The sequence below is a fragment of the Ovis aries genome, chromosome 12 (assembly GCF_016772045.2).
Source record: "Ovis aries strain OAR_USU_Benz2616 breed Rambouillet chromosome 12, ARS-UI_Ramb_v3.0, whole genome shotgun sequence".
Taxonomy (NCBI): domain Eukaryota; kingdom Metazoa; phylum Chordata; class Mammalia; order Artiodactyla; family Bovidae; genus Ovis; species Ovis aries.
The window spans coordinates 63,312,820-63,336,040 of NC_056065.1; the positions used below are offsets into that span (position 1 = coordinate 63,312,820).

General features: G+C 41.2%; 1 protein-coding gene across 19 annotated transcripts in view; it reads left to right on the plus strand.

Moving 5' to 3' along the window:
* Nucleotides 1-22,298, plus strand: part of NPL (N-acetylneuraminate pyruvate lyase) — a 43,933-nt gene extending 21,635 nt beyond the window's left edge. For 9 of the 19 annotated variants that reach the window (XM_042229175.2, XM_042229178.2, XM_042229179.2 and 6 more), the window contains 7 exons: nucleotides 5,902-5,977; nucleotides 7,496-7,588; nucleotides 8,526-8,674; nucleotides 9,290-9,357; nucleotides 11,921-12,005; nucleotides 16,510-16,549; nucleotides 20,310-22,298. In XM_042229175.2, coding sequence (XP_042085109.1) covers nucleotides 5,902-5,977; nucleotides 7,496-7,588; nucleotides 8,526-8,674; nucleotides 9,290-9,357; nucleotides 11,921-12,005; nucleotides 16,510-16,549; nucleotides 20,310-20,494 — 696 coding nt within the window. In that variant the 3' untranslated portion in view covers nucleotides 20,495-22,298. The remainder of the gene's footprint in view (nucleotides 1-5,901; nucleotides 5,978-7,495; nucleotides 7,589-8,525; nucleotides 8,675-9,289; nucleotides 9,358-11,920; nucleotides 12,006-16,509; nucleotides 16,550-20,309) is intronic. The other 10 variants (XM_060396190.1, XM_060396189.1, XM_042229176.2 and 7 more) reach the window with 2 other exon arrangements.
* The last annotated feature ends 923 nt before the right edge of the window (nucleotides 22,299-23,221 follow it).

Consider the following 23,221-nt stretch of genomic DNA (forward strand, 5'->3'; position numbering starts at 1 on the left):
CTGTCCATCACCAACTCCCGGAGTTCACTCAAACTCAAGTCCATCAAGTCGGTGATGCCATCCAGCCATCTCATCCTCTGTCGTCCCCTTCTCCTCCTGCCTCCAATCCCTCCCAGCATCAGAGTCTTTTCCAATGAGTCAACTCTTCGCATGAGGTAGCCAAAATATTGGAGTTTCAGCTTTAGATCAGTCCTTCCAAAGAACACCCAGGACTGATCTCCTTTACTTCATGGCAAATAAATGGGGAAAAATAGAGACAGTGATAGACTGTATTTTCTTGGGCTCTAAAATCACTGCAGACAGTGACTTGCAACCAGGAAATTAAAAGATGCTTGCTCCTTGGAAGAAAAGCTGTTACACACCTAGACAACATATTAAAAAGCAGAGACATCACTTTGCAGACAAAGGTCCATCTAGTCAAAGCTGTGGTTTTTCCAGTAGTCATGTATGGATGAGAGAGTTGGACCATAAAGAAGGCTGAGCACTGAAGAATTGATGCTTTCGAACTGTGGTGCTAGAGAAGACTCTTGAGAATCCCTTGGACAGCATGGAGATCAAACCAGTCAATCCTAAAGGAAATCAACCCTGAATGTTCATTAGAAGGACTGTTGCTAAAGCTGAAGCTCCAACTCTTTAGCCACTGATGCAAAAAGCCAATTCATTGGAAATGACCCTGATGCTGGGGAAAATTGAAGACAGGAGGAGAAAGGGATGACACAGGATGAGATGGTTGAATGCCATCATCGACCCAAATGGAGATAAGTCTAAGCAAACTCCAGGAGATAGTGAAGGACAGGGAAGCCTGTTGTGCTGCAGTCCATGAGGTCATAAAGAGATGGACACGACTAAGCGATTAAACAAGTGTGTCTCACTTATTATCAGTAAAGGCACATTTCTGCACATTATCCCAAGATGCCTTTCTCAACAGATAGCTGCTGCTGCTGCTTTTTTTTGTTGTTGTCAGCAGGGTCAGCACAGTTCACAGTTTAACAGGATGGCGCCCTCAAGTTCCTATTGACAACTCCTTCCACAAGTTTCAGATTTGCAGGATGAATAAGTTCTATAGATCTGTTTCTCAACAATGTGAATATATTTAGCAGAACTGAACTGTACACTTAAAAATAGTTAACCTCACTGTGCAGCTTGTATGATCTTAGTTCCCCAACCAGAGATTGAATGCAGGCCATAGCAACGAAATCCTGGAATCCTAATCATCAGGCCACCAGTGAATTCCCAGTGGTGCATTCTTCTAAGTCACAATTTTGAAAAATAAATTTTAAAGTAATTAAATTTTTTTAAAAGGATTGCCCCAGCGGTGCTAAAAACCAACTAATGTTGTACGTCTTCAGTTTGTCCCATCACCACTCAACACAGCTGTGGGAATTTTCTTCTAGGCACACTCTTCAATTAGAACATAGGAACAAGAATGCAAAGAGTTACATTGCTCTGGGTTTAGAGGTGAGCAGGTTAGGTGGAGTAAAACTGTGGCAAGGGAGGAAGGAGTTAAAAGTTGCTAGCAGAAAAGTAAATGGTGTGGTGATTTTGCAGCCTTTGTGAGTGGAGTAAGTAAAGAAAACCCAGATATACTGTAGACTGGACTGCTGTCAGTCAACTGTTGACTGAAAAAAATGTGCAGCCTAAAAGGCAAGAATTATCTTTTAATCAGCGTCCTTAACTGAGGACTCAGGCCTGAGGTGCAGCCACTCAGCTAGCTCTGAGGGACTGTTCCAAAGAGGCAAGGGAAGAACCTGGATGTGTAGGAGTTTCTGGCTGAAAAAAAAAACAAAAATAAACCATGTAGTTGAACATCAAAAGATTATAGCTTATCACAAAAGTACATTTCAAGTTAATTATTTTCGTGCTTTTCTTTGTATGGGAAAGTGCGTGCAGGCTTACTGAAACCAATCCTTTGATATGCCTGTTTTTCTCCATCCTGAGTTCTCCTCAGGGCACCCTGACCTGGTGGCTGCAGCAGCTGATGGCAGTTTGGTCGAAACACTGTTTACTGAAATGGCAGAGACGTTCTTTGTCCACATAACTTTGAAGCTCTAATTCCAAGAAGCACAATGACCTGATCTAACTCCAGCATCTTCTTGTGGGTTTTGTTTGATTAAGAAGGCAATGGCAGCCCACTCCAGTGTTCTTGCCTGGAGAATCCCAGGGACAGGGGAGCCTGGTGGGCTGCCATCTATGGGGTCGCACAGAGTCGGACACGACTGAAGCGACTTAGCAGCAGCAGCAGCAGAAGCATGAATGCAAAATCGCTTCAGTTGTGTCCAACTCTTTGCGACCCCGTGAGCTGTAGCCTGCCAGACTCTCCTGTCCATGGGATTGTCCAGGCAAAAATACCTGAGTGGGTTGCTGGGCCCTCCTTCAGGGGATCTTCCTGGCCCAGGAATCCAACCCATATCTCCTGCATCTCCTGCATTGACAGGCAGATTCTTTACCACCAGCACCACCTGGGAAGCCCTTGTTTGATTCTATTTCCTGTTATTTGAATTAATTAGTTAGGTTTTATTTGTCTATTTATTTATTTATTTTGGCCCTGATGTAGTATTTGGGATCTTAGTTCCCTTACTACAGATTGAACCCATGCCCCTCGCAGTGGAAGCCCAGAGTCTTAACCATTGCACTGTTGGAGAAAACCCTATTAATTGAATTTAGAAATGGGATGCATACTATATACTTGCAAAACTGCAATTCAACACTCTTAGGCAAGCCACAAGTGAAGCCATGACTAAATGATTGCTTAGTAAGCCTAGAATCAGAACTTGAAAACTTGATTTATTCTTTTTGATTTGTTGTTCCTACAGTTGGTCTTTCAAGTAAGGTAGTATAGTGGAGGAAATCTTTTTTCTCCCCCTTCTCCTTTCAATTGCCATTTTCTCCGATGGAAGAGGTGTTAGTTGCTCAGTCATGTCTAACTCTTTGCGACCCCATGGACTGTAGCCCACCAGGCTCCTCTGTCCATGAGATTCTCCAGGCAAGAACACTGGAGTGAGTAGCCGTTCTCTTTTCCAGGGGATCTTCCCAACCCAGGGACCAAACCTGGGTCTCATAAATTTTAAAATATTGTCATATCATGACATGAGAGCCAATGTTGTTCATTGGGCTCAATACTGCTGCTGCTGCTGCTAAGTCGCTTCAGTCATGTCTGACTCTGTGCAACAGCAGCCCACCAGGCTCCCCCGTCCCTGGGATTCTCCAGGCAAGAACACTGGAGTGGGCTCAATATTAGAATAGTATAAAGATAATCTTAGCATAAAGATTAATCCCCTGCCATGGGATAATCTTGCGAAAGAGACAGTAATATTGGCATCTGCTTAGACATAAATCTCCATTGGATGATGCCTGAATGGGCACTGCCATCAGCTATCGATGAAGTGGTTTTTGTCTTTCCTTTTACCTAAGGTTACCCTACTACTCTTGTCCTAAACAGTGTACTGAATGATTCAAATATGTCCTGTTTCAATCCTGTATTAATAAAATTCTGTCCAGTGTCCTTGACTGGTCTTTAGACTATATTCCAGTCTCTTTTTGACTCTTCTGCTTTACTTCTGCAGAAAGTTAATCACATCTATTAGATACAGATATCCATAGTTAATGTGATGCCCCTTTTAGGTAATGGGGCGTGTTTCACACATCCACTGGGTATTTGCAATGTGTTCAGCACCATGACTGATCTGAACACAAGAGTCAATAAGATCTGACATCCTACCCTCAGGGAATTAACTCTAGCTGGAGACCAGTAACCATATGCAACTATCTTACAATGTGGTAGGCTTAGGTACCCTACTTGAAATACATACAAAAAAAGTTATGAGGGCTCAGTGGGAAGAAATGTTCATTTTTTCTGAGATAATGTGAGAAAATGTCAGAAGAGTAGCACCATATCTTCTGTGATGTGTATAATCTTTCTACTCAAACTTTCTCAACTGCATTGCTGAAACCATTGTGGCATTTCAGGACGGCGTGAAGGGTATTCCGAAGAGCTCCAGTCCTTTATGTCTCAGTGCAGAAAGATTTCAGCAAGAGGCAAAATGATAGCTAAGAAGTGATTTATTCAAATAGGATGCTTGTGAGGCTTACACAAGAGAGTGGGCGAGAGATTACCGGCCTATAGTTTTATAATCAGAGGAGAAGTGGGGAGGGGGAGAAGACCTTCTTTGTCTTTCTTGAATAGACATCATGCTTCCAACATCAGTTCCTCCTTCAGGTTGGGCAGGGGAGTTTTCTTATCCTTTCATGGTCAAGCTAGGTACACAAATTAGTGTTTTTCATGGGTGCAAAGAGTGTGTCCTAACAACGGAGCTCACTGGGCACAGCGTAGGTCTTCCGATTGTTGTTATTCAGTCGCTCAGTCGTGTCCAGCTCTTTCCTACTGTTGCAGTTGTTTTATTGTTTTGGTCGTGTCTCACGCTTCTGCTGCAAAGCCAGCATGCTTGCCTTTGTGGGTAAGCAAACCTGCTTTCCGGAGTAATCATTAACTTACAGAGGTCTCCCATTTTGTCTACTTATAATCCACTAGTGGCATTAACTATTTAATCACCTGCTTTGTCCCTTTACTCTGTCCCTAACATTTCCAGTCTGTAATATAAATTTTGAACTGTGACTATTGTATCTTTGGAGAGGAAAGTCGGTATTATCCAACGGGCTGAACACTGGAAGAGCAATGACTTTTGCAAGTTTTGCTATCATTAACAGTTACAGTTTATCAAAACAAGCTGCTCATGTCTCCATAGCAAGTTTTTTTTGTAGTGACAATGCCTCGGAAGGTTCAAGTTAAATACACAGCTCACCTCCTCCAAAGGTCTCTACTTAGCAACCTGGGATTTTCCTGGTAATGACATTATTAAACAAAGTCTATTGTTAACCTCTAGTATCTAAGTTAGAGGTGAATATAATAAATCTCTTACTCAGGATAGTTGTGATATTGTGATTTATAACAAGAAATATATTGAATTGGCCGAAAAATCATTTGTTTTTTTCCATAAGATCGTATATATTTGGTTTTTGTCCTATTTCTGGCACTGAGCTCCTTAAAACCCTTGGAATTCGCAGAGATGAGAACAATAAAAGTGTCTCTTGTCATGTTAATGAGGTGATTTTTGGAAAGCACTTAAGATTGGGAGCTGGTTGCCAAGAACACCAAGCAAGTGAATTAAGGGGTTGGAATTTTCATTCTCAGCTCTGTCCCTGCAGAGAGGGAAAGGGGCTGGAATTTGAATCAGTCACCAATGGCCAATGATATAACCAATAATGCGTATGTAGTAAAACCTCATTAAACATACCAAAGGATGGATTTCAAAGACTGTCTAGTTTGGTGAACATGTAGAGATTTGGGGAGGATGTGGGAGACGTGCACTGGGAGACGATGCGGAAGTTTTATGCCCTACCCGCCCCTTGCCCTGTGCATCTCCTTGATCTGGCTGTTCCTGAGCCACATCCTACTTTAGATATAGATAAAGTAGACAGTGGTCTCCTCAGCCAGTCATTTCTCTGATTTCTGTGAGCCACCTTAGCAAATTATTTGATCCTTGGAGGGGGTCATTGACACCTCCAATCTACAGCCCGTAGGTCAGGAGCACAGGATAACATGGCATTTGATGTGAGGGTAGTATTCTTGCCTGGAGAATCCCCATGGACAGAGGTGGCTGGCGAGCTACAATTCATGGGGTCACAAAGAGTTGGTCCTGAATGAGCAACTCAGCACAGGAGGCTGGTCTTTTGGGACTGAGCCCTTAACTCGTGGAAGCTGATTCCATCTCCAGATAGATAGTGTCAGAGTTGACTTGAATTGTAGGAAACCCAGCTGGTGCTTGAGAATTGCTTGTTGGTGTGGAGCAACCCCCACACTCACCCACATTGGAACTGTGACCAATGGTCTTTCTTCTTTTAAAGGCCCAACATGCAGCAGAAATAGGAGCTGATGGCATCGCTGTCATTGCGCCTTTCTTTCTCAAGCCATGGAACAAAGGTAGGTAGATAGGTCTAAACACACAATGCCACACATGTTCCATTTCTTTATGCCGTCATTCCAAATGCTTGTATTTAACTCATGGAAGTAAAATCCTATGAACTGCTGTGAAGAGTCTCACAGCATGAGACTGCCATGGCGTAGCAATTCTCCAGAATTTTCAGACTTCCTGGATCCATAGGAGAAAAGACTCCATTAAAGGACTTTGGCTCTTTTGCCAAGTAATCTGATTAGATCATTCACCAAGCCCGGGGTCAACGTACAGGTGCCTGTGTATGGGTCAGATGTCCACTTCTTGTCCAATCAGTTGTGTAGAGTGTCAGATTACATGGCAAAGCATGAGACCATTTTTCTCCAAAAAAAAAAAAAAAAAAGAGGAATATAAGTGATGGGCATTTTGAGACTACATGTACTACTATTCACGTGAGTAAGTGATGAACTGGAAAAAAGATTTCACAGAAATATCCATTGCTTTCAAAATATCAAGTTCTTATTTTCTCTATGGAAACTATTTGTGGTTTCCAAGTGTACTGAGTCCTTTTAATTCTTTTGATTAGCAAAAATACAATACAAATTAAAAAGGATTAAAAGCACAAGATGTTATTTGCATGCAGTTAAATAAATATTTATTGGTAGCGAGAAAATAGTTGTTAATATAGACAAATAATTTAAATACTACAATTTGAAAACTTAGTATGAATATTTTAAAAGTTTTTTAACATGGTTTTTCATTTTTCTTGCATAAATACTGTATACAAAAGACAAAAAAAATACATAATTTTGTCAGAAATATTTATCATAGATAGAAAACATCACCACAGCATTCAGATGAAGTACATTGGATTTCTTCTCCCACTATTCACTGGCATCCAAATGTAAGCAGTCTTGCTGGATTTGTTTATCATAAATACCTATATAAACAGCAGTGAAGTTCCTGTTAAGGTTTAAATTGGATGATGTAAGAAACCCCAGGTCTTCAGTAAACCAAACTGAACTCTCTTCGGAAAAATATAAATTTCTCTCCAAAGGGGAAAAGTACCAAACTCTGGTTAAAATGTGTCATTACTTTCATGTCTTCCCATTTTGAGCAGATGTTGTTTTATCTTTTCCTTGTAGGATTTTCTCAACTACAACTTTATTCTGATCTTAATGCAAAGTCTTTGCTATTCACTGACCACACTTACCCTGCTGGGTAAGAGGAAGAGGATCCTGTTTGATGGGCTCCTGGTTTTTATAAGAGTATTTCATGACTTAGTACGTGGGAAGATTTGCACCAGTTTTTTGTTAGAATTTTAGTACAGTAGGAAGGTGAGCCTCTTATTTTGGCCCTTCTGAGAGAGGGAAACAAAACTTTGCATGAAGTGAATTGCAGTAGCAATCTCAGAGATAGTAAGTGTGGTCAAGAATTTTCAGCCTCCAAAACAGATGGTTGCTTGTCACTCGGTGGCTCATTTTTCCCTGGGGAAAGGCAGTGTTTTACACCTGTTCACACCATGACTTTTCCTGCTGTTCTTTCAGATGTCCTAATTAATTTCCTGAAAGAGGTGGCTGCTGCCGCCCCTGCATTGCCATTTTACTACTATCACATTCCTGCCTTGACCGGGGTGAAGAGTAAGTACCACTTCTTTCCACGTTTCTTTCCCTTTACCCCTCACATTGTACCCTACTTCACTAACACACTCCCACACTCCATCCCATCCCACCCCACCCCATGTCACAAAATCATAAGACTATTGACTAAGATAGTTCCAACTGCTCCAAAGTAAATCACTCATCAAAAATAAGTCAGCCTGGGATTGCCCTGGTGGTCCAGTGGTTGAGAATCTGCCCTCTAAAGCAGGGGACGTGGGTTCGGTCCCTGTTTAGGGAATTAAGATCCAACATGCTACTAGGCAACTAAGCCCATCCGCAACTAGAGTCTGGATGCCGCAATACCCAGCATAGCTGGGGGGAAGAAAAATGTCCGTCCTTATCAGTCTTCGACACTACCTTATAATGGAATATTTTAAGTATGAAAGACAAGTTGACCCCTAGGCACTTCTAGCAGACACCTTGGGTCTGTGTCACACATCCCTCCTTCTTATATGGGAAGATACAGCCTGCAAACACCGCTAGGACAGTTGGCTTTGTACCCTGCCACATACTCAGTGCCTGGCACACAGGAAGATACTCTGATCTCTTCTCATTTTTCTTCTAGCTTTTCTGTCGTCATTATCTTACTTCTCCAGCGTGAAGACTGTTACAGTTAGATGAAATTTCTTAGGAAGCTATTTTTAAAATCCTGCTTCTCTTAACTTCCTTAAAAGAAAACACTTAAGTTGCACTTTATAAATATCCATCTATTGTTCAAGGAACAGAAGATTTAGATCTATAATTTGACAAGTACAGACAGACGAGGAGGCAAGAGCAAGTGACTATGTTCAGTCTGCAGCCAGTTGCAGCTGAGAGCAGCTCCTGGCAGCTCTGTACAGATGTATGGGGCTAGATGGGATGTCATCTGATACTTCCCAGGATGTGCAGGTGAAAAGATGTTTACTGTCTTGAGCAGTTCGTGCTGAGGAGTTGTTGGATGGGATTCAGGATAAGATCCCCAGCTTCCAAGGGCTGAAATTCAGTGACACAGATCTCTTAGACTTCGGGCAGTGTGTGGATCAGAATCGCCAGCGACAGTTTGCTTTCCTTTTTGGGGTGGATGAGGTAAGTCACCTCCTGGCATGTCCCAGCTGGTTAGTTTTCCTCCCAAACAATTGATGTAGCTGCTTATATAGTAGCAACTCTTCTCCTTTTTCATCATAGTAATTATGTTTTTTGTTTCTGTTTTTTTTTTTATAATTTTAAATTTTTATTTGCTATTTATACCTCAATAAAACTGAAAAAAGTCTATCATAGCCTCATGATGAGGCTTTTGCCATAATTTGTTAGAAGCAAGTTATTGGTCCCACCCACGCTCAAGGAAAGGGACATATTCAGAGGGTAACAGTAACAAACAGAGATCAGGTAGGCCATCTTAGAATTCTGTCCGTTATAATGAAATAACTCAATAGGTTACTGAACAGTATTTGTACTATTGGCTAACAGCAATATGGATGTCACTCTCTAGCATGGGGAACTAGGGTAATGGGGAGAAAACTGCTTTATGTGACTATTCCTTGCACACACTGCACTGCGCAAATTTATTGATAAAAGTTATAAGAATATATAGTAAAAAAAACCTGTCATTAAGCAGAAGTTGAATGTAATTATGTAGAGTATGTTCAATGATGTTTATATTTTACAAAGTATATGTTTTTATCTGTCAAAACATAATGGAAGAAAATCTTTGCTTCTGATCAGCAACTGTTAAGTGCTCTGGTGATGGGAGCAACTGGAGCAGTGGGCAGGTAAGCAGGACTCGTTTTCCCCAATGATCATAACTGTAAAATCCCCCCCAGAGCCATTCGTCACCTGAGTAGTTGTATTTCTTGCATGTAAACCTTTTCTAAGAGAAGTTGCCCTCCTTTGCCACATTCTCAGTGAAAATGAATTAAGTAGGGCTTAGCACTTTGGTGGGCTTCCCTGGTAGCTCAGCTGGTAAAGAAGCTCTAACTCTACCAACAGTATCTTAGACTAATCACTGGATTCTTAAGAGTAACCAGCAAGGCAGGAGGTTCTTGAAATTCAGAACAAGGGTGTTTTCCCAGTTTCTCATACAGTAACTCAGGATCAGAGAAGTTTTTATCTCGTACCGGGAACAGCAAGTTCTTACCTCCTCCTCCTCTAATGCAGGCGACCTGGATTTGATTCCTGGGTTGGGAAGATCCCCTGGAGAAGGGAATGGCAACCCACTCCAGTATTCTTGCCTGAAGAATTCCTTGGAAAGAGGAACCTGGTGGGCTACAGTCCATGGGGTCTAAAGAGGCGGACATGACTGAAGGACTAACTTTCACTTAACACTTTGTTAGTGGCTCAGCCATTGTTTTAAGAAGCAGCTGTTGCCGTTAGAGGTGAGGCACACAAGCTGAAAGCGTGCATAGAACTTCTTTGTCAGAAATTACTTGGTTACAAATAACAGAAAACTATTCCAACTAGCTTATGTGAAAGAAGATAAGTTGTAAAATGCTGGGAAATTTCATACACCCCAAGGGGAGGGAATGCAGTGAGGTGTCAGAGAAGATGAGAACCCCAAACTGCAAAGCTCTCAACTGCAGACTGTTCTCCATCTTTGGTCTTTGGTCATCTCTCTACCTCCCTTCTCTCCAGACAGGCTTTCTCTGCTTCCGCATGCACGTGGCCAGTGATGGTGCCTGATTGGGGGATTTCAGGCTGTCACTAGATAGCACTGCCAAGCCAGATGTCCATGTAAAGCCCAATCAGTTGCAACTGGGAGGGGAGAATCATATGGCCTGATGTCTATTCAGCAAAAGGCTCTGGGACGTTCGATTGAGCATGTCCACTGCACATGTTAACCTAATTCATTAGAAATGTGCCTGCAAGCAGGTTGAACTATCTATATTATACTGAAAGTGTATTTTTCCCCCCGGTGGGAAAAGTACAGGGGAAGAAAAGTGATAGCTCATAGCATATCTTGGTGAGCATGGCTTTGATAAAGAGTAGTTGAGTTGGATAATCTTAATGGCTCTTTCATCGAGCCAGGATGCCTGAAACAACCATTGTCACACAGGCCATTTCTATTTAGGAAACCTGAATGCCTGGATCTGCTGACCATGGAAGTTCTTTTTAGACTTTTTTTTTTTTTCTGACCTTCATACTAGGCATTTTTATTCTGTCAACATAATCTGAAGGCAAAGTACATTTGGTTATACTTCATTTCTTCTTAATCATGATCAACATTCCAAGACCCCTGAGACATTCATGTAACATATTGTGAACTCCGGTGTTTCACATCTGCAAGTAACTTACCTCAGCAATTATATTTTATTCTTCCCTATTTTATTACTGGGAGAAAATATGAATTTCACATTCTTGGAATCCCTTGTATGGACTCCAGGGACTACATATTTGAAGTACCGACAATATGCTGTTCCCGGTACAAGATAAAACCCTTCTCTGATCCTGAGTTACTGTACAAGAAACTGGGAAAACATCCTTGTTCTGAATTTCAAGAAACTCCTGCCTTGCTGGTTTCTCTAAGAATCTAGTGATTAGTCTAAGATACTATTGGTAGAGTTAGAGTTTCTTTTTTAAGATGGCAAGAACATCTTATCAGATCAGATAACTCTCACCTCTGTTTTTGTTGAAATGCAATAGAAGGCGGTACAAAGGGATGGAAAACCTTCTTGACAACTCTGTAGCCTTTCTTTGAGGCATAGCATCTTCACGGCAAAATGGAGACCACATCTCCCTCACAGGGTTTTGAGAGGATCAGACATGGTTTATGTCAGGCAGTGAAATATACTAGTCAATGAGAGGTCTCTCATATTATTATTATAATCAGTATTAATATTATAATTAGAAACAAGTCTCTAGGTAGCATGTAACTTGACAAAGAATTGAGGTAATCTGCTAGGATTTTCCGCTTTTACTGTGGTGCTCCATTCACCCTGTTCCTCAGCTTAAGGTTTCTAGAATGTACTTTAGACATTGCATTTTATCCACAGTTCGTATCTAGCATTGCACCTCTGTGTGTGCCCTGGGTCAGGTGTTGCCCTCATTCACTCTTTGCCAAATATACCTCTGTCTTTCACTTTTTTCCAACTCTACCTTTTTTGTATTTTTCCTCCCTTTTCTTCGTTCCCTTTAGTGTTCACTGCCTTCTCTGCACTGCTTAGTATTGCTGGAAAATTCAGAACTAAAGACACCTGATCCTTTAATAGATTAGGGCCCAAAAATAGATTTCTGGAAGGCTTGGTATATTTTTCCCTTTTAAGCTTCAGAGGGGTTTGTAGAGCTGGGTCTTCCTGCTGAGTTACTGATCCTACAGTGTGTGCTGTTTTCTCTTTCTAGTACCTATAACTACCTGGGAAAAAAGACAAAGCAGATGTTGGAGGCTTTTGAACGAAAAGACTTCTCTTCAGCTCTGAACCATCAGGTTAGCTTTCTTTTTCCCTCCTTAGAAGTCACAGCCTTTTTTCTTTCCCACTTGAGAATTCTTATTTTCTCTCATCAGCATTCCTACCATGCCTTCCCTCTTTAAAATTGCCCAGCTGCTTCTTTCTGTATTTTCTGTCTTTATTTTTGTTTAAAACCAAATCTGCCCCCATTGTCCACGCTCCCTACATGTCTAATCAGGACAGGCCCCATACAGGAATGACTCCTTTCTGTTCCTCCTAGAAGTGATCTTATTTTTAATCTACATTCAAAGTGTTTTTATGACTGTGAAATAATAGTGATGGGTTTCTGGGTAAGTGACCACATGCCATCCTCTTGAGAATTCCACACTTGAGTCACCAGAGTATATAAAGAAGCTATGAAGCTGGTGACCCCAAAACAGGAGACTTTATCCAAAATCAGAGCAGGTCAGTCTCCTTTGCCCTGGAAATGTTGCTGAGAACTTTATCCACCAGGAAGGAAACAAGAGCTGAGTAGGTGATCCAAAAGGAAGACACCAACTTTGAAACAGGAAGAGGAAAGCATCAGGAACTGGTGTGTCTCAGGGAAGACCCCTGGGGGAAATGGTGGGGGCTGTCAATGTTGCAGGGAGGACAGCCTCATGGTCTAGAGAAGGAAGAGCTTCGCCAAAAGCTAGAACCAGTCGCAACAGCTGGTAGTGTGTATACTTTAGGTAAACAGAATAAAGTGGAAAGAAAGAGTCAGCACAATAGAGTGACTTCTGGAAGCCCTAAGAGGTCCAGGAACTTTCAGGATCATAAAAGTGACCAAGAGGAGTAGCCAAAAAAAAAGAGTGGGAGTGAAAGGCATAAGCAAGATCAGAGCAGGTGGTTGGTTCCAGTAAGCTCAGATAAGGGATCTTTTGAATAGGACAGGCCACCATCCTGTCCTAATAATGGACTCATTGGGAAAGACCCTGATGCTGGGCAAAATTAAAGGCAGGAGGAGAAGGGAAGGCCAGAAGATGAGATGGTTGGATGGCATCACTGACCTGATGGACATGAGTGTAAGCGAGCTCCGAGAGTTGGTGATGGACAGGGAAGCCTGGCCTGCTGCAGTCCATGGGGTTGCAAAGAGTTGGACATGACTGAGTGACTGAATTGAACTGGCCACCATCAGGGCAAATCAGGAATTACAAAGCAGAAGCCACAAAGCATCCTGAAGGTTAGAGGGGGTGACCTCAGCTCTAACCAAGAAGAGAACAGGAGGAAGCAGTTGCCAAGAGTGATTAAATACAGCCCTCCTGGGACTTCCCTGGTGGTCCATTCCTTAGGAATCTACCTCACAACACAGGGGGCATGGGTTAGATCCCTAGTTGGGGAACTAAGATCCCACATGCCACGGAGCAGCTAAACCTTTTGTGCTGCAACTGCTGAGCCCATGCCACGGGGGAAGGTCCAAAGATGGAAAGAAAACCTGCATGCTGCAACTCAGACCCAACGCTGCCAAATTTAAATTTAAAAAAATTTTTTTAATACATCCTTAGCCTTTAGCCCTGAACATTGAGCCAGCCTAAATCTACTTCCTACTTAAAGTTTAAAACAGCTTATTTAATATTCATCTTTGTTCAGCCTCAGACCAGGTGAGGCTGAAAGCAGGAACACCGTAAGGACTTAGGAGGCTATGTCACCTAGATTAAGCATTGGAAGGATGTTGGTTTTAAACTAAGACATGAAGTCTGAATTGTGCAGACTCATGCCCTCTCTTTTTATTTATAATTTTCTTCTTCCTAAGTTTCCCAGAAAAAAAGTGTTTCTGAAAATTCCAACCTGTTCTGAGCTGAATGGTGGGAAGATCATAGAATTGTGTAAACCGTGAAATGGATGCGAGATGGACCCTTCCTTTTAGCGGTTTCTTTTATGGGTTGACTCAGCTTCCATCTCCATCCCATTTTTTCTTTTAGCCCTACTCAAATAAATCACCTCTCGTAAAACATTATTGGGAAGGAGTTTAGTTCATCACATTCTATTTTTTCTTACAGAAAGCCAGTGTGAGTGGGTCTCGTTTACTTATTTGTTAATATACCAAGGGCTGAACTGATGATTTCAGTAAAGCTGGTCTCTGCCCTAAAGGAGTTTGTAGTCAAGTGAAGAAACAAACAAGTAAAAAGTTAGGGCTAAACTTACTCGTTCTCGTAGATTTAAATGCCATCCATTATATTTACAAAGTGAAATGATGCATATACAAAGATGTTCCTTATAACATTGTTTATAATAGAAAGATGAAAACAGCTCAAATATCCACCCAAGGAGGTGGCTAAAGACGTTGTTGTTGTTTAGTCACTAGGTTGTGTCCAGCTCTTTTATGACCCCATGGACTTCTCTGTCCATAGGGTTTTCCAGGTAAGAATACTGGAGTAGGTTGCCGTTTCTTTCTCCAGGGGATCTTTCCGACCCAGGGATCAAACCCATGTCTCCTGCATGGGCAGGTGGCTTCTTTACCACTGAGCCACCTGGGAAGCCCAAAAGACAGCTGGGCACAGCCTAAAGGGAAAGGTCCCACCGCTATGTTTGAATTATTTAATGGATCTATTTACAGCCCTTTATAACTTTTAAAGGGCTGTAAATAGATCCATTAAGAGATCTCTATGATATATTAAGTGTAAAAAAAAGCAACAAAGTAGAGACTTTTGGGGTTTTTTATTTTTATATATATTTAATGTTATTATGAGTAGCTAAGGCAGTGGCATCCCACTCCAGTACTCTTGCCTGGAAAATCTCATGGACAAGGAGCCTGGTAGGCTACAGTCCATGGGGTCGCTAAGAGTCGGACATGACTAAGTGACTTCACTTTCACTTTTCACTTTCATGCATTGGAGAAGGAAATGGCAACCCACTCCAGTGTTCTTGCCTGGGGAATCCCAGGGATGGCGGAGCCCAGTGGGCTGCCATCTATGGGGTCGCACGGAGTCGGACACGACTGAAGCGACTTAGCAGCAGCAACATTATTAATGAATGGTTTGATTAAATTATTTCCACTGAGCACCAAGCTAAGACAAGGTTGGATAGTGTGATACTGAATAGGAAATAAAAGCTTAGAAGAGAAGCAAAGTAGAGACTTTTGAATGTAATGTGCCGTAGTTTGTGTGCCAGGAAAAAAAGAACATATGCATATATGTTCTTGGTATTCAAATTTTATTCTGCATTGAATTTTTTATTGCTTGTATACAGTTGATTAAGGGCTTCCCAGGTGCCACAGTGGTAAAGAATCCACCTTGCAATGCAGGAGATGCAAGAGAGACTGGTTCAATCCCTGGGTGGGGAAAATCCCATTTAGTAGGAAATGGAAACCCACTTTAGTATTCTTGCCTGGAAAAATTCCCATGGACAGAGGCACCTGCCAACCTACAGTCCATGGGATCACAGAGTCAGACAGGACTGAATGACTAAGCATGCATGCACACACATACAATTGAGTAAAACAACATAAAAAGCAAATGTTATTGAAAATGCATCTCTATTGAAAATAGTGAGATGGATGGGGATCTCTTCTTTTTAAGGATTGTTTCATGAATTTGTGGATGAATATCCTTTAATGCTAGAATGAGTTACAGTTCGGCATCAATACTACTTCTGGTTTTTGTTTTTTTAGAAATAAGTTCTGTGAAGGCATGATCATATATATTAGTAGATAAGAATGGAAGAAACTTTAGTATAAGCAGTGTCCCTCAGTCCTTTGAGCAGTTTTTGAGTCATATGCCACAAATCACAGAATGCTTGATCATTTAATGATTTTCAGCTGACAGTGTGAATCACAACATTAAAAGCAATGTTGAAAGGAAAAAATTGAAAACCCTATGATTTTTAAGAGGACTTGTTATTCATTAATTAGAGGAATCACTCTGTCAGCTCTCTTTGTGGATGCCAATACCAACATTCGATCTGCTTTATTTGATTCCAAGAAGTGTCCCAAGGCAGTGATATAGGAGGTATGTCTTTATTTTTTCAAAAGTAGGAGAAGGATTGTGGAAGGGGAAATAGAAAAGGATGATCTACACCTCCATTATGTGTGAATCCTCTCTCTGATCAATTTTAGAAATAGCACTTATGGAATTTGAGTATCTAGAAATTGATTTCCATAAATCAACCTTGGCCAAGTGTCCCCAAGGTGTCTTGGAAAGTAATCCAGAAGTTAGAGCACCCCAATTTGGAAACAACTACACTAGCTGGTAAGCTTGTCTATGTAGCCTGGATGGGTAGAGGTTATCTTCCCCACCGTAACTCTGTATTGAACCGTTCCTTCATTGGAGCTTCTTTTCTTCATGGGCTCGATTCATAAAGCTTATATATATGGAAAGATTCTACCTTATCCTAGATGGATCTCAACCATCCTCACTTGGCTGTTTTTCTCCATTCTGTCAGACCTACACAAAACTAAGATGTGTGGACCTTTGGTTTGAGGTTTCTGTAATTTGACCTCCAAATTCTTTAAATTGTTACCGCGGTTCAGTAATACTGACTGTAGATTTATTTGTTTCTTTCTAGTTTTGTATTCAGAGATTTATCAACTTTGTGGTCAAACTAGGTAAGTTTCCTTCTTTGTCTGCTACTCGGGAGGGTTTGGGGGCTTCCCAGGTGACACAGTGATAAAGAATCCACCTGCCAATGCAGGAGATGCAAAAGACTTGGGTTCGATCCTGGGTTGGGAAGATCCCCTGGAGTAGGAAATGGCAATCCCGCTCCAGTATTCTTGCCTGGAAAAAAATCCCCTGGACAGAGGAGCCTGGCAGGCTACATTCCATGGGGTCGCAAAGAGTTGAACACGACTGGGCAACTGAACACGCAACACTGGGAGCGTTTCAGAGAAAGTGATGAGAGACTGTCATCACTTTCTCCAAGGGTTCAACAAGAACACCTTTAATCAGTTGTAAGCAAGGTTTTATCCCTAATGCTAACTTTCAGAGCCAGTCCTATAAAACGGTGAAGTAAACCCAGTTGGAAGGTCTTGGCACCCTTCTGCAAACCTCTCGTCTCCATATTAGCACTTTACTCACCTTCCTACCCTGCGCACACACCATTTTTTACCCCTTTTCTTCTAAACCATCAACACTCCCTCCCTTCCCTTGCCTCTGCTCCTTGAAATTCTACTACCACACTATAGCTGATTTCAGCCTAAGTATTTGGAAGAAATCAGCTTGAATATAGATCATACTAAACTGTGAATGACTGACAGCTCTCCCAAGAGTATCTGCAATTTAAAAGTTTATTAACACAAGTAAGCTGGAATGGATAGAGGTTTGAAGAACATGACAATGTAAAGTTTGAGGGAAATACAGTGAATCTGAGTAGAGAAACCTCTCCACAGTCTCCGAAGTCTTATCCCATCACAAATGACAAATGCCACCATTCACTCCACTTCTGCAAGAGCTTGGCCCTTCCTGAGAACCTGGGTCAAGTCCAGGAAAAGTTTTAGGTTTTTTCTTGGCAGACCCTTCCTTTCAGAGCCTTTCTGCCTCTTCCTGGCAAGTCCTCCCAAGCCCTAAGCACCTATTATGTATTATGTCCCTCATTCTCACGGGTTTTCAGCCAGCTCTCTTTATCCTTCAAAGACAATGCTTCCCATTTGCTTTTCCACTTCGATGATTTTTGGTCATATTTGTATGCCACCGGTATTAATGGATTGGCCACAAAGTTCGTTCTGGGTTTTCCATAACTAGAAGGAACTGTTTGGCCCACCCAATATTGTTAGCTATTATTATTCCCTTGTCCTAAACAATACTTTTCACAAAATCATGGGTTGATATATGTTCCTAAGGTGCATAAAAGTAGATATTGAACTACTACTAGTTTTTCCAGTTTTTAAAGAACTAAACATTTAGCTGTATGTCTAAGATCACTTTGCATACCAGCAGTGATAATGCAAAGAAGGATTTTTCTTCCAATTTTATTGAGATAAATTTGACATGCAGCATGTATAACTCTGTTTCTGTCTTTGTTTATTTTTTGTATTTTAGATTCCACAGATAAGTGAAATAATATAGTGCCTTTTTCTGTCTGACTTATTTCAATATCATTTAGTTCAACACCCTCTGGGTCCATCTGTTATAAGCTTCAAGCTTTTGTTCTTTTTTCAGTTTCAGTTTCAGTTCAGTTGCTCAGTCGTGTCCGACTCTTTGCGACCCCATAAACTGCAGCACGCCAGGCCTCCCTGTCCATCACCAATTCCCAGAGTCCACCCAAACCCAGGTCCATCGAGTCGGTGATGCCATCCAACCATCTCATCCTCTGTCGTCCCTTTCTCCTCCTGCCCTCAATCTTTCCCAGCATCAGGGTTTTTTAAAATGAGTCAGCTCTTTGCATCAGGTGGCCAAAGTATTGGAGTTTCAGCTTCAGTGTCAGTCCTTCCAAGGAATATTCAGGACTGATTTCCTTTAGGATGGACTGGTTGGATATCCTTGCAGTCCAAGGGACTCTCATTCCATTGTATATAAGAGAGACTTAATAAGTGTGATAGCCTTATCGTGAAGGTAGTTCTCCCTCTCCCACCATTCATGATAAGAATAGGAGAGCCATTTGCATTTAGCAAAGTATATTCTATATATTTAGCCAAGCTAATATTTTCCTTCCCAATGCTCAGTTGTTACTGACTGTAACTAAGTTACTTTAGGAAAAGAAAGTTACTACTCATACCTTTAATCTAAGAACAATAGCCAGTTAAGAAAACAAATATCTTCCTGTGCTATATTCTGGATTATTTCCTTAGACCTACCTTCAAAATCACTAATATTATCTTTAGCTATTTTCTACAATTTCATTTCACTGGTTATATATTTTTCATTTCCATTATTTCTTTTTGGTTATTTCTTCCAGATGATCCCATTCTTTATATGTCCTTCTCTTGGCCTATGGCTTCTATTCTTAAATATTTTCTGAAATCTCTTTCAGAACTTTGTGTCGTCTTTTCTCGGGATGTGAAATTTGTGAGTTGTGTATTTGCTGGTTCCCATGCAGCTTCTTTTTCCTTGTGTGCTTTGTAACTTTTACCTCTGAATTCATCTTCAAAGACAGTTGTTTCCTGGGGAATTCGTTGTACTCCAGGTTGTGAGGTGTCTCATCAAGTGATTTTATGTCTGCCTCTTCAAACACTTTAGTTTCATCAGTTCTGACCAAGTCTTTAGGTCTATTTTTTAGTATGATTTCTGTACTAAGCACATAATATAGATCCAGCATTTATATGTGGCACAGGCTTGGGATTTCTTTTACTTCCTTTTCCAGCCATGGACTTCCTGGTGGCTCAGATGGTAAAGCATCTGCCTACAATGCGGGAGACCCAGGTTCAATCCCTGGGTCGGGATGATCTCCTGGAGAAGGAAATGGCAACCCACTCCAGTATTCTTGCCTGGAAAATCCCATGAACGCAAAATCCCATGAACGGAGGAGCCTGGTAGGGCTACAGTCCATGGGGTTGCAAAGAGTCAGACACTACTGAGTGACTTTACTTTCACTTTCCTTTCCAGCCACAGCCCTGGCAGAAGTCAGGCTCCCTTGCCTCTTAGGAGAGTTTTTCTTTGTTTGTTTGTTTAGTTTGGTTTTGTTTTTTCTATTGCTTTTCATGTAAGACTGACTACCAACTTTACACTGGGAGTTTTAGTTCCACCTCCTTGCTGTATACAGACTGAAGGCTTTATCTGGCATTGCAACCCTAATCTAAAACACTAGTACTGAGTCATAAACTATTACCTTAATTAGTGCGTTTCTCAGGGACTTCTTAGATGTGCTGGAACTAAATTCTGTCTCAGTGATGAATTCCTCTATCTTTCAATCCACAGCGGTACATCCCTGAATCAGATTATCCTCATGGACCATTGGCTTCAGCATCTCCGTACCACTTTGGCCTCTTTATTCCTGATACCTCTTGTCCCTCCTTGCTTTTGAGGTTGACTTTGAGTCTCACTTTGTTTTATTTTATAATTTATCAATTTGTTAAAAAAGCTTTCAGCATTTGTATGGGTTCAGAGCAGGCCTAGGGACTTCCTAAGGGGCTTCCCAGGTGGCGCTGGGGCACCCCACTCCAGTATTCTTGCCTGGAGAATCAATCCCATGGACAGAGGAGCCTAGCGGGCTGTAGTCCACAGGGTCGCACAGACATGGACACAACTGAGGCCACTGAGCATGCACACAGGGATTTCCTGCATCTGCTCAATCTGCCATATTGACAAAAATGCCCCATCTTTTAGTTCCATTTTATCCTGTCCTAGGAATCACTGTAAGAATATGATTTCTTCTCTGGAATGTTTGTGGCAAAGTGGACCGTCCCAGCCATGTTTCCTGTTTATTTTTCCTAGGTTTTGGAGTGTCGCAGACCAAAGCCATCATGACTCTTGTCTCCGGGATTCCAATGGGCCCACCCCGTCTTCCACTACAGAAAGCCTCCAGGGAGTTCACTGATAATGCAGAAGCTAAACTGAAAAGCCTAGATTTCCTTTCTTGTACTGATTTAAAGGATGGAAATATGGACGCTTGCAGTTAGTGTCTATCAAGTGAGGGTGTGTACATTGAAATATAATGCACCTTGAATACAGCATTTATTTCTCAAAGACTTTTTAGATGAGCTTAAACTCAACCTTCCTAGCAAATGAAATCCTACAGCAGTCAACAAGTATTTAAATACCTACTATGATCTTTTAAAAGTTTTAATTTGTGAAAGTGCAAAAACTTCAAAAGGAGTCATAGCCCTAAATCATTCAATATTTCACAAAATTTTTGTAGAGAAATTTTTGCATATATGAATGAGATTAAATCAAGAGGAAAAATGTACTTGATTAATTCCATTTGCCTTCAGGAGCTCCCATTATCTTAATTCCTGGTTCTTAATTCTATTTTAAAGTTTTCTAATTTTAAACCACTACAATATACTTTCATTTTAATAAATATTCACTTGTAATCTAGGACAACTCTGAGTGATTGCATTTAGGCAGATATTCTAATTGTAATGCCAGATTAATACAATGTAACTCAACTATGCACAACTATTAACATATCACTTCACTTGGCTGCTCAGTCTAATTCAGTATATCTGCTTTCAGAATTAATTACAGTGTCACGATTTTCCCCAAAAACTTTGGGTTAGGTGAAGACTTGCTTCAGTTACTATAACTAAAGGGCTCTTTGGGTGTTTTTCACATAACAAAGGAGAGGCCTTACGCAAAGATGAATTCATGTCTCTACTTGCTGCTGTAGAAAGTGAAAGTGAAGTCGCTCAGTTGTGTCCGACTCTTTGCAACCCCATAGACTGTAGCCTACCAGGCTCCTCTGTCCGTAGAGAACTTCTCAAAGCTCAGAGTTTTGCAGAACCAAAGATCTCTCTGCTCTGGGCACTGCAACTTCCTCCTTTCCTCACTGGGGAGAAAGTGTGCCCCAACAGTGCACTGAATTATTGGAAGTGAAAACCAGAGTCCCTTCTGCAGTGAGCCCAGCAGCTACTTACTTTCATTTTCCAGTTGCATTTTCAAGCAGTCACTTTTCAGTGATAAAAGTTTTAGGGAGGACCCAAAGATCTCACTTTAACTTTCTCTACACAACCTCTTTACTTTTTTCTTTCTCTGGAATGTTTAACTGGCGGCTCAGCCTCCTCTGTAACAAACCCAGGTGTGTACTTTCTAGCAACAAAGTCTATTGATGGTTAATCCTTAATGATTTTAAACTTGATTATCCAATCTAGTAACTACCTGGGGTTTTATTTTGTTTCCTGTCTGATTAGTCTGCAGAGGAGAAGTGTTTGAAATTCATATCAGTTTACGCTGTTTTTTGATTAAGAAGAAAACTTGTTCAAAATGAGAATTCAAAATGAACAATGGATTTAGTTATCTTTGCTAACCCTTTTAAAAATTGGTTGGGTAGATAACAGTTGTTATATTTATATCTCCTCGTTCCTTCTACCGGCTCAATGGATATGACTTTGAGCAAACTCCAGAATATAGTGGAGGACAGAGGAACCTGGCATGCTACAGTCCATGGGGTCACAAAGAGTCAGATATGACTGATAGTGACTGAACAACAGCAACACTCCTTTCTTGCCCGGGAATAACACATACTGTTTCCTCATATTTCTGTCTTCTTTAGGAATAGATATCTGAATTAGAAATTGAACCACAGTTGCTTATGTGAGCTTATATTCTACCTCACTGAAACTTCTTTGTGTAGCTGTTAACTTCCTAAAAGAAGAAAAGTGAGGTTTTTTGTTAGTGTTTGTTTCTGAGCATGTCATAACCCTATTTAACGATACTAAGGCCAAATTAATTTTTCAGTGAAAATAAATACTGGATATCCACTAAGCAAAGAGCTCTGTTTTTCTTGTTTTGCTCATCTGAAATTAGCACTTGGAGAGCTTTTAACATGATTAATGAGATCTTGTGAACACAAAGAGAAATATGATGGTTAAACAAATGACCAAGGCTGAATTTAAACTTTGTTATGTTGTTGGTTTTTTTTTTTTAGATAATTTTTATTTTATTTTATCTCATATTTTTGGCTGTGCTGGGTCTTTGCTGCTTTGCACATGCTTTCTCTAGTTGCAGTGAGCAGGGGCTACTCTTTGTTGTGCTGCACGGGCTTCTCATTTCAATGGTATCTCTTGTTGCAGACACAGGTTCTAGGCATCCAGGCTCAGTAGTTGTGGCACACAGGCTTAGTTGCTCCAAGGCCATGCGAAATCTTCCTGGACCAGGGATTGAACCTGTGTCTCCTGCATTGGCAGACAGATTCTTTACCACTGAGCCACCAGGGAAGCCCCCAGTGTATGTTCTTTATACATCAGAAAGAAACATTACATTGCTGCTTGCCGGGGTCCAGCCCCGGTGGATCCAGGGTGATTTGAAGGTGGGGACGGAGTCGGCGTCTTTGGAAAAATACATATTTAATCACAGATATAGAGAGAGATTAGAAATGGATAGTGTAGTAGGAAGATCAGTGGAGAAAAGGAGGCTGAATAACTTGGATTACGTGAAATAGCATCCATGCTCCAGATGGGAATTCAGCCAGAAAAACGGGAGCAAGAAAGAAGCGACATGGGGGAATCAGTCTTTCCGGAAACTGATCTGATCCTTTATTTTTAGGTTTGCTTATATACCTTTTGTTACACATAGGGATGAATACAGAGTCACGTGGGGGTCAGCAGTCCTGACCTTTGTCAAAATCAGGTGCTTCACATAAATGTATGAAAAAAAAGGTCTTAGGGATATTACATCATCTTCTGGCC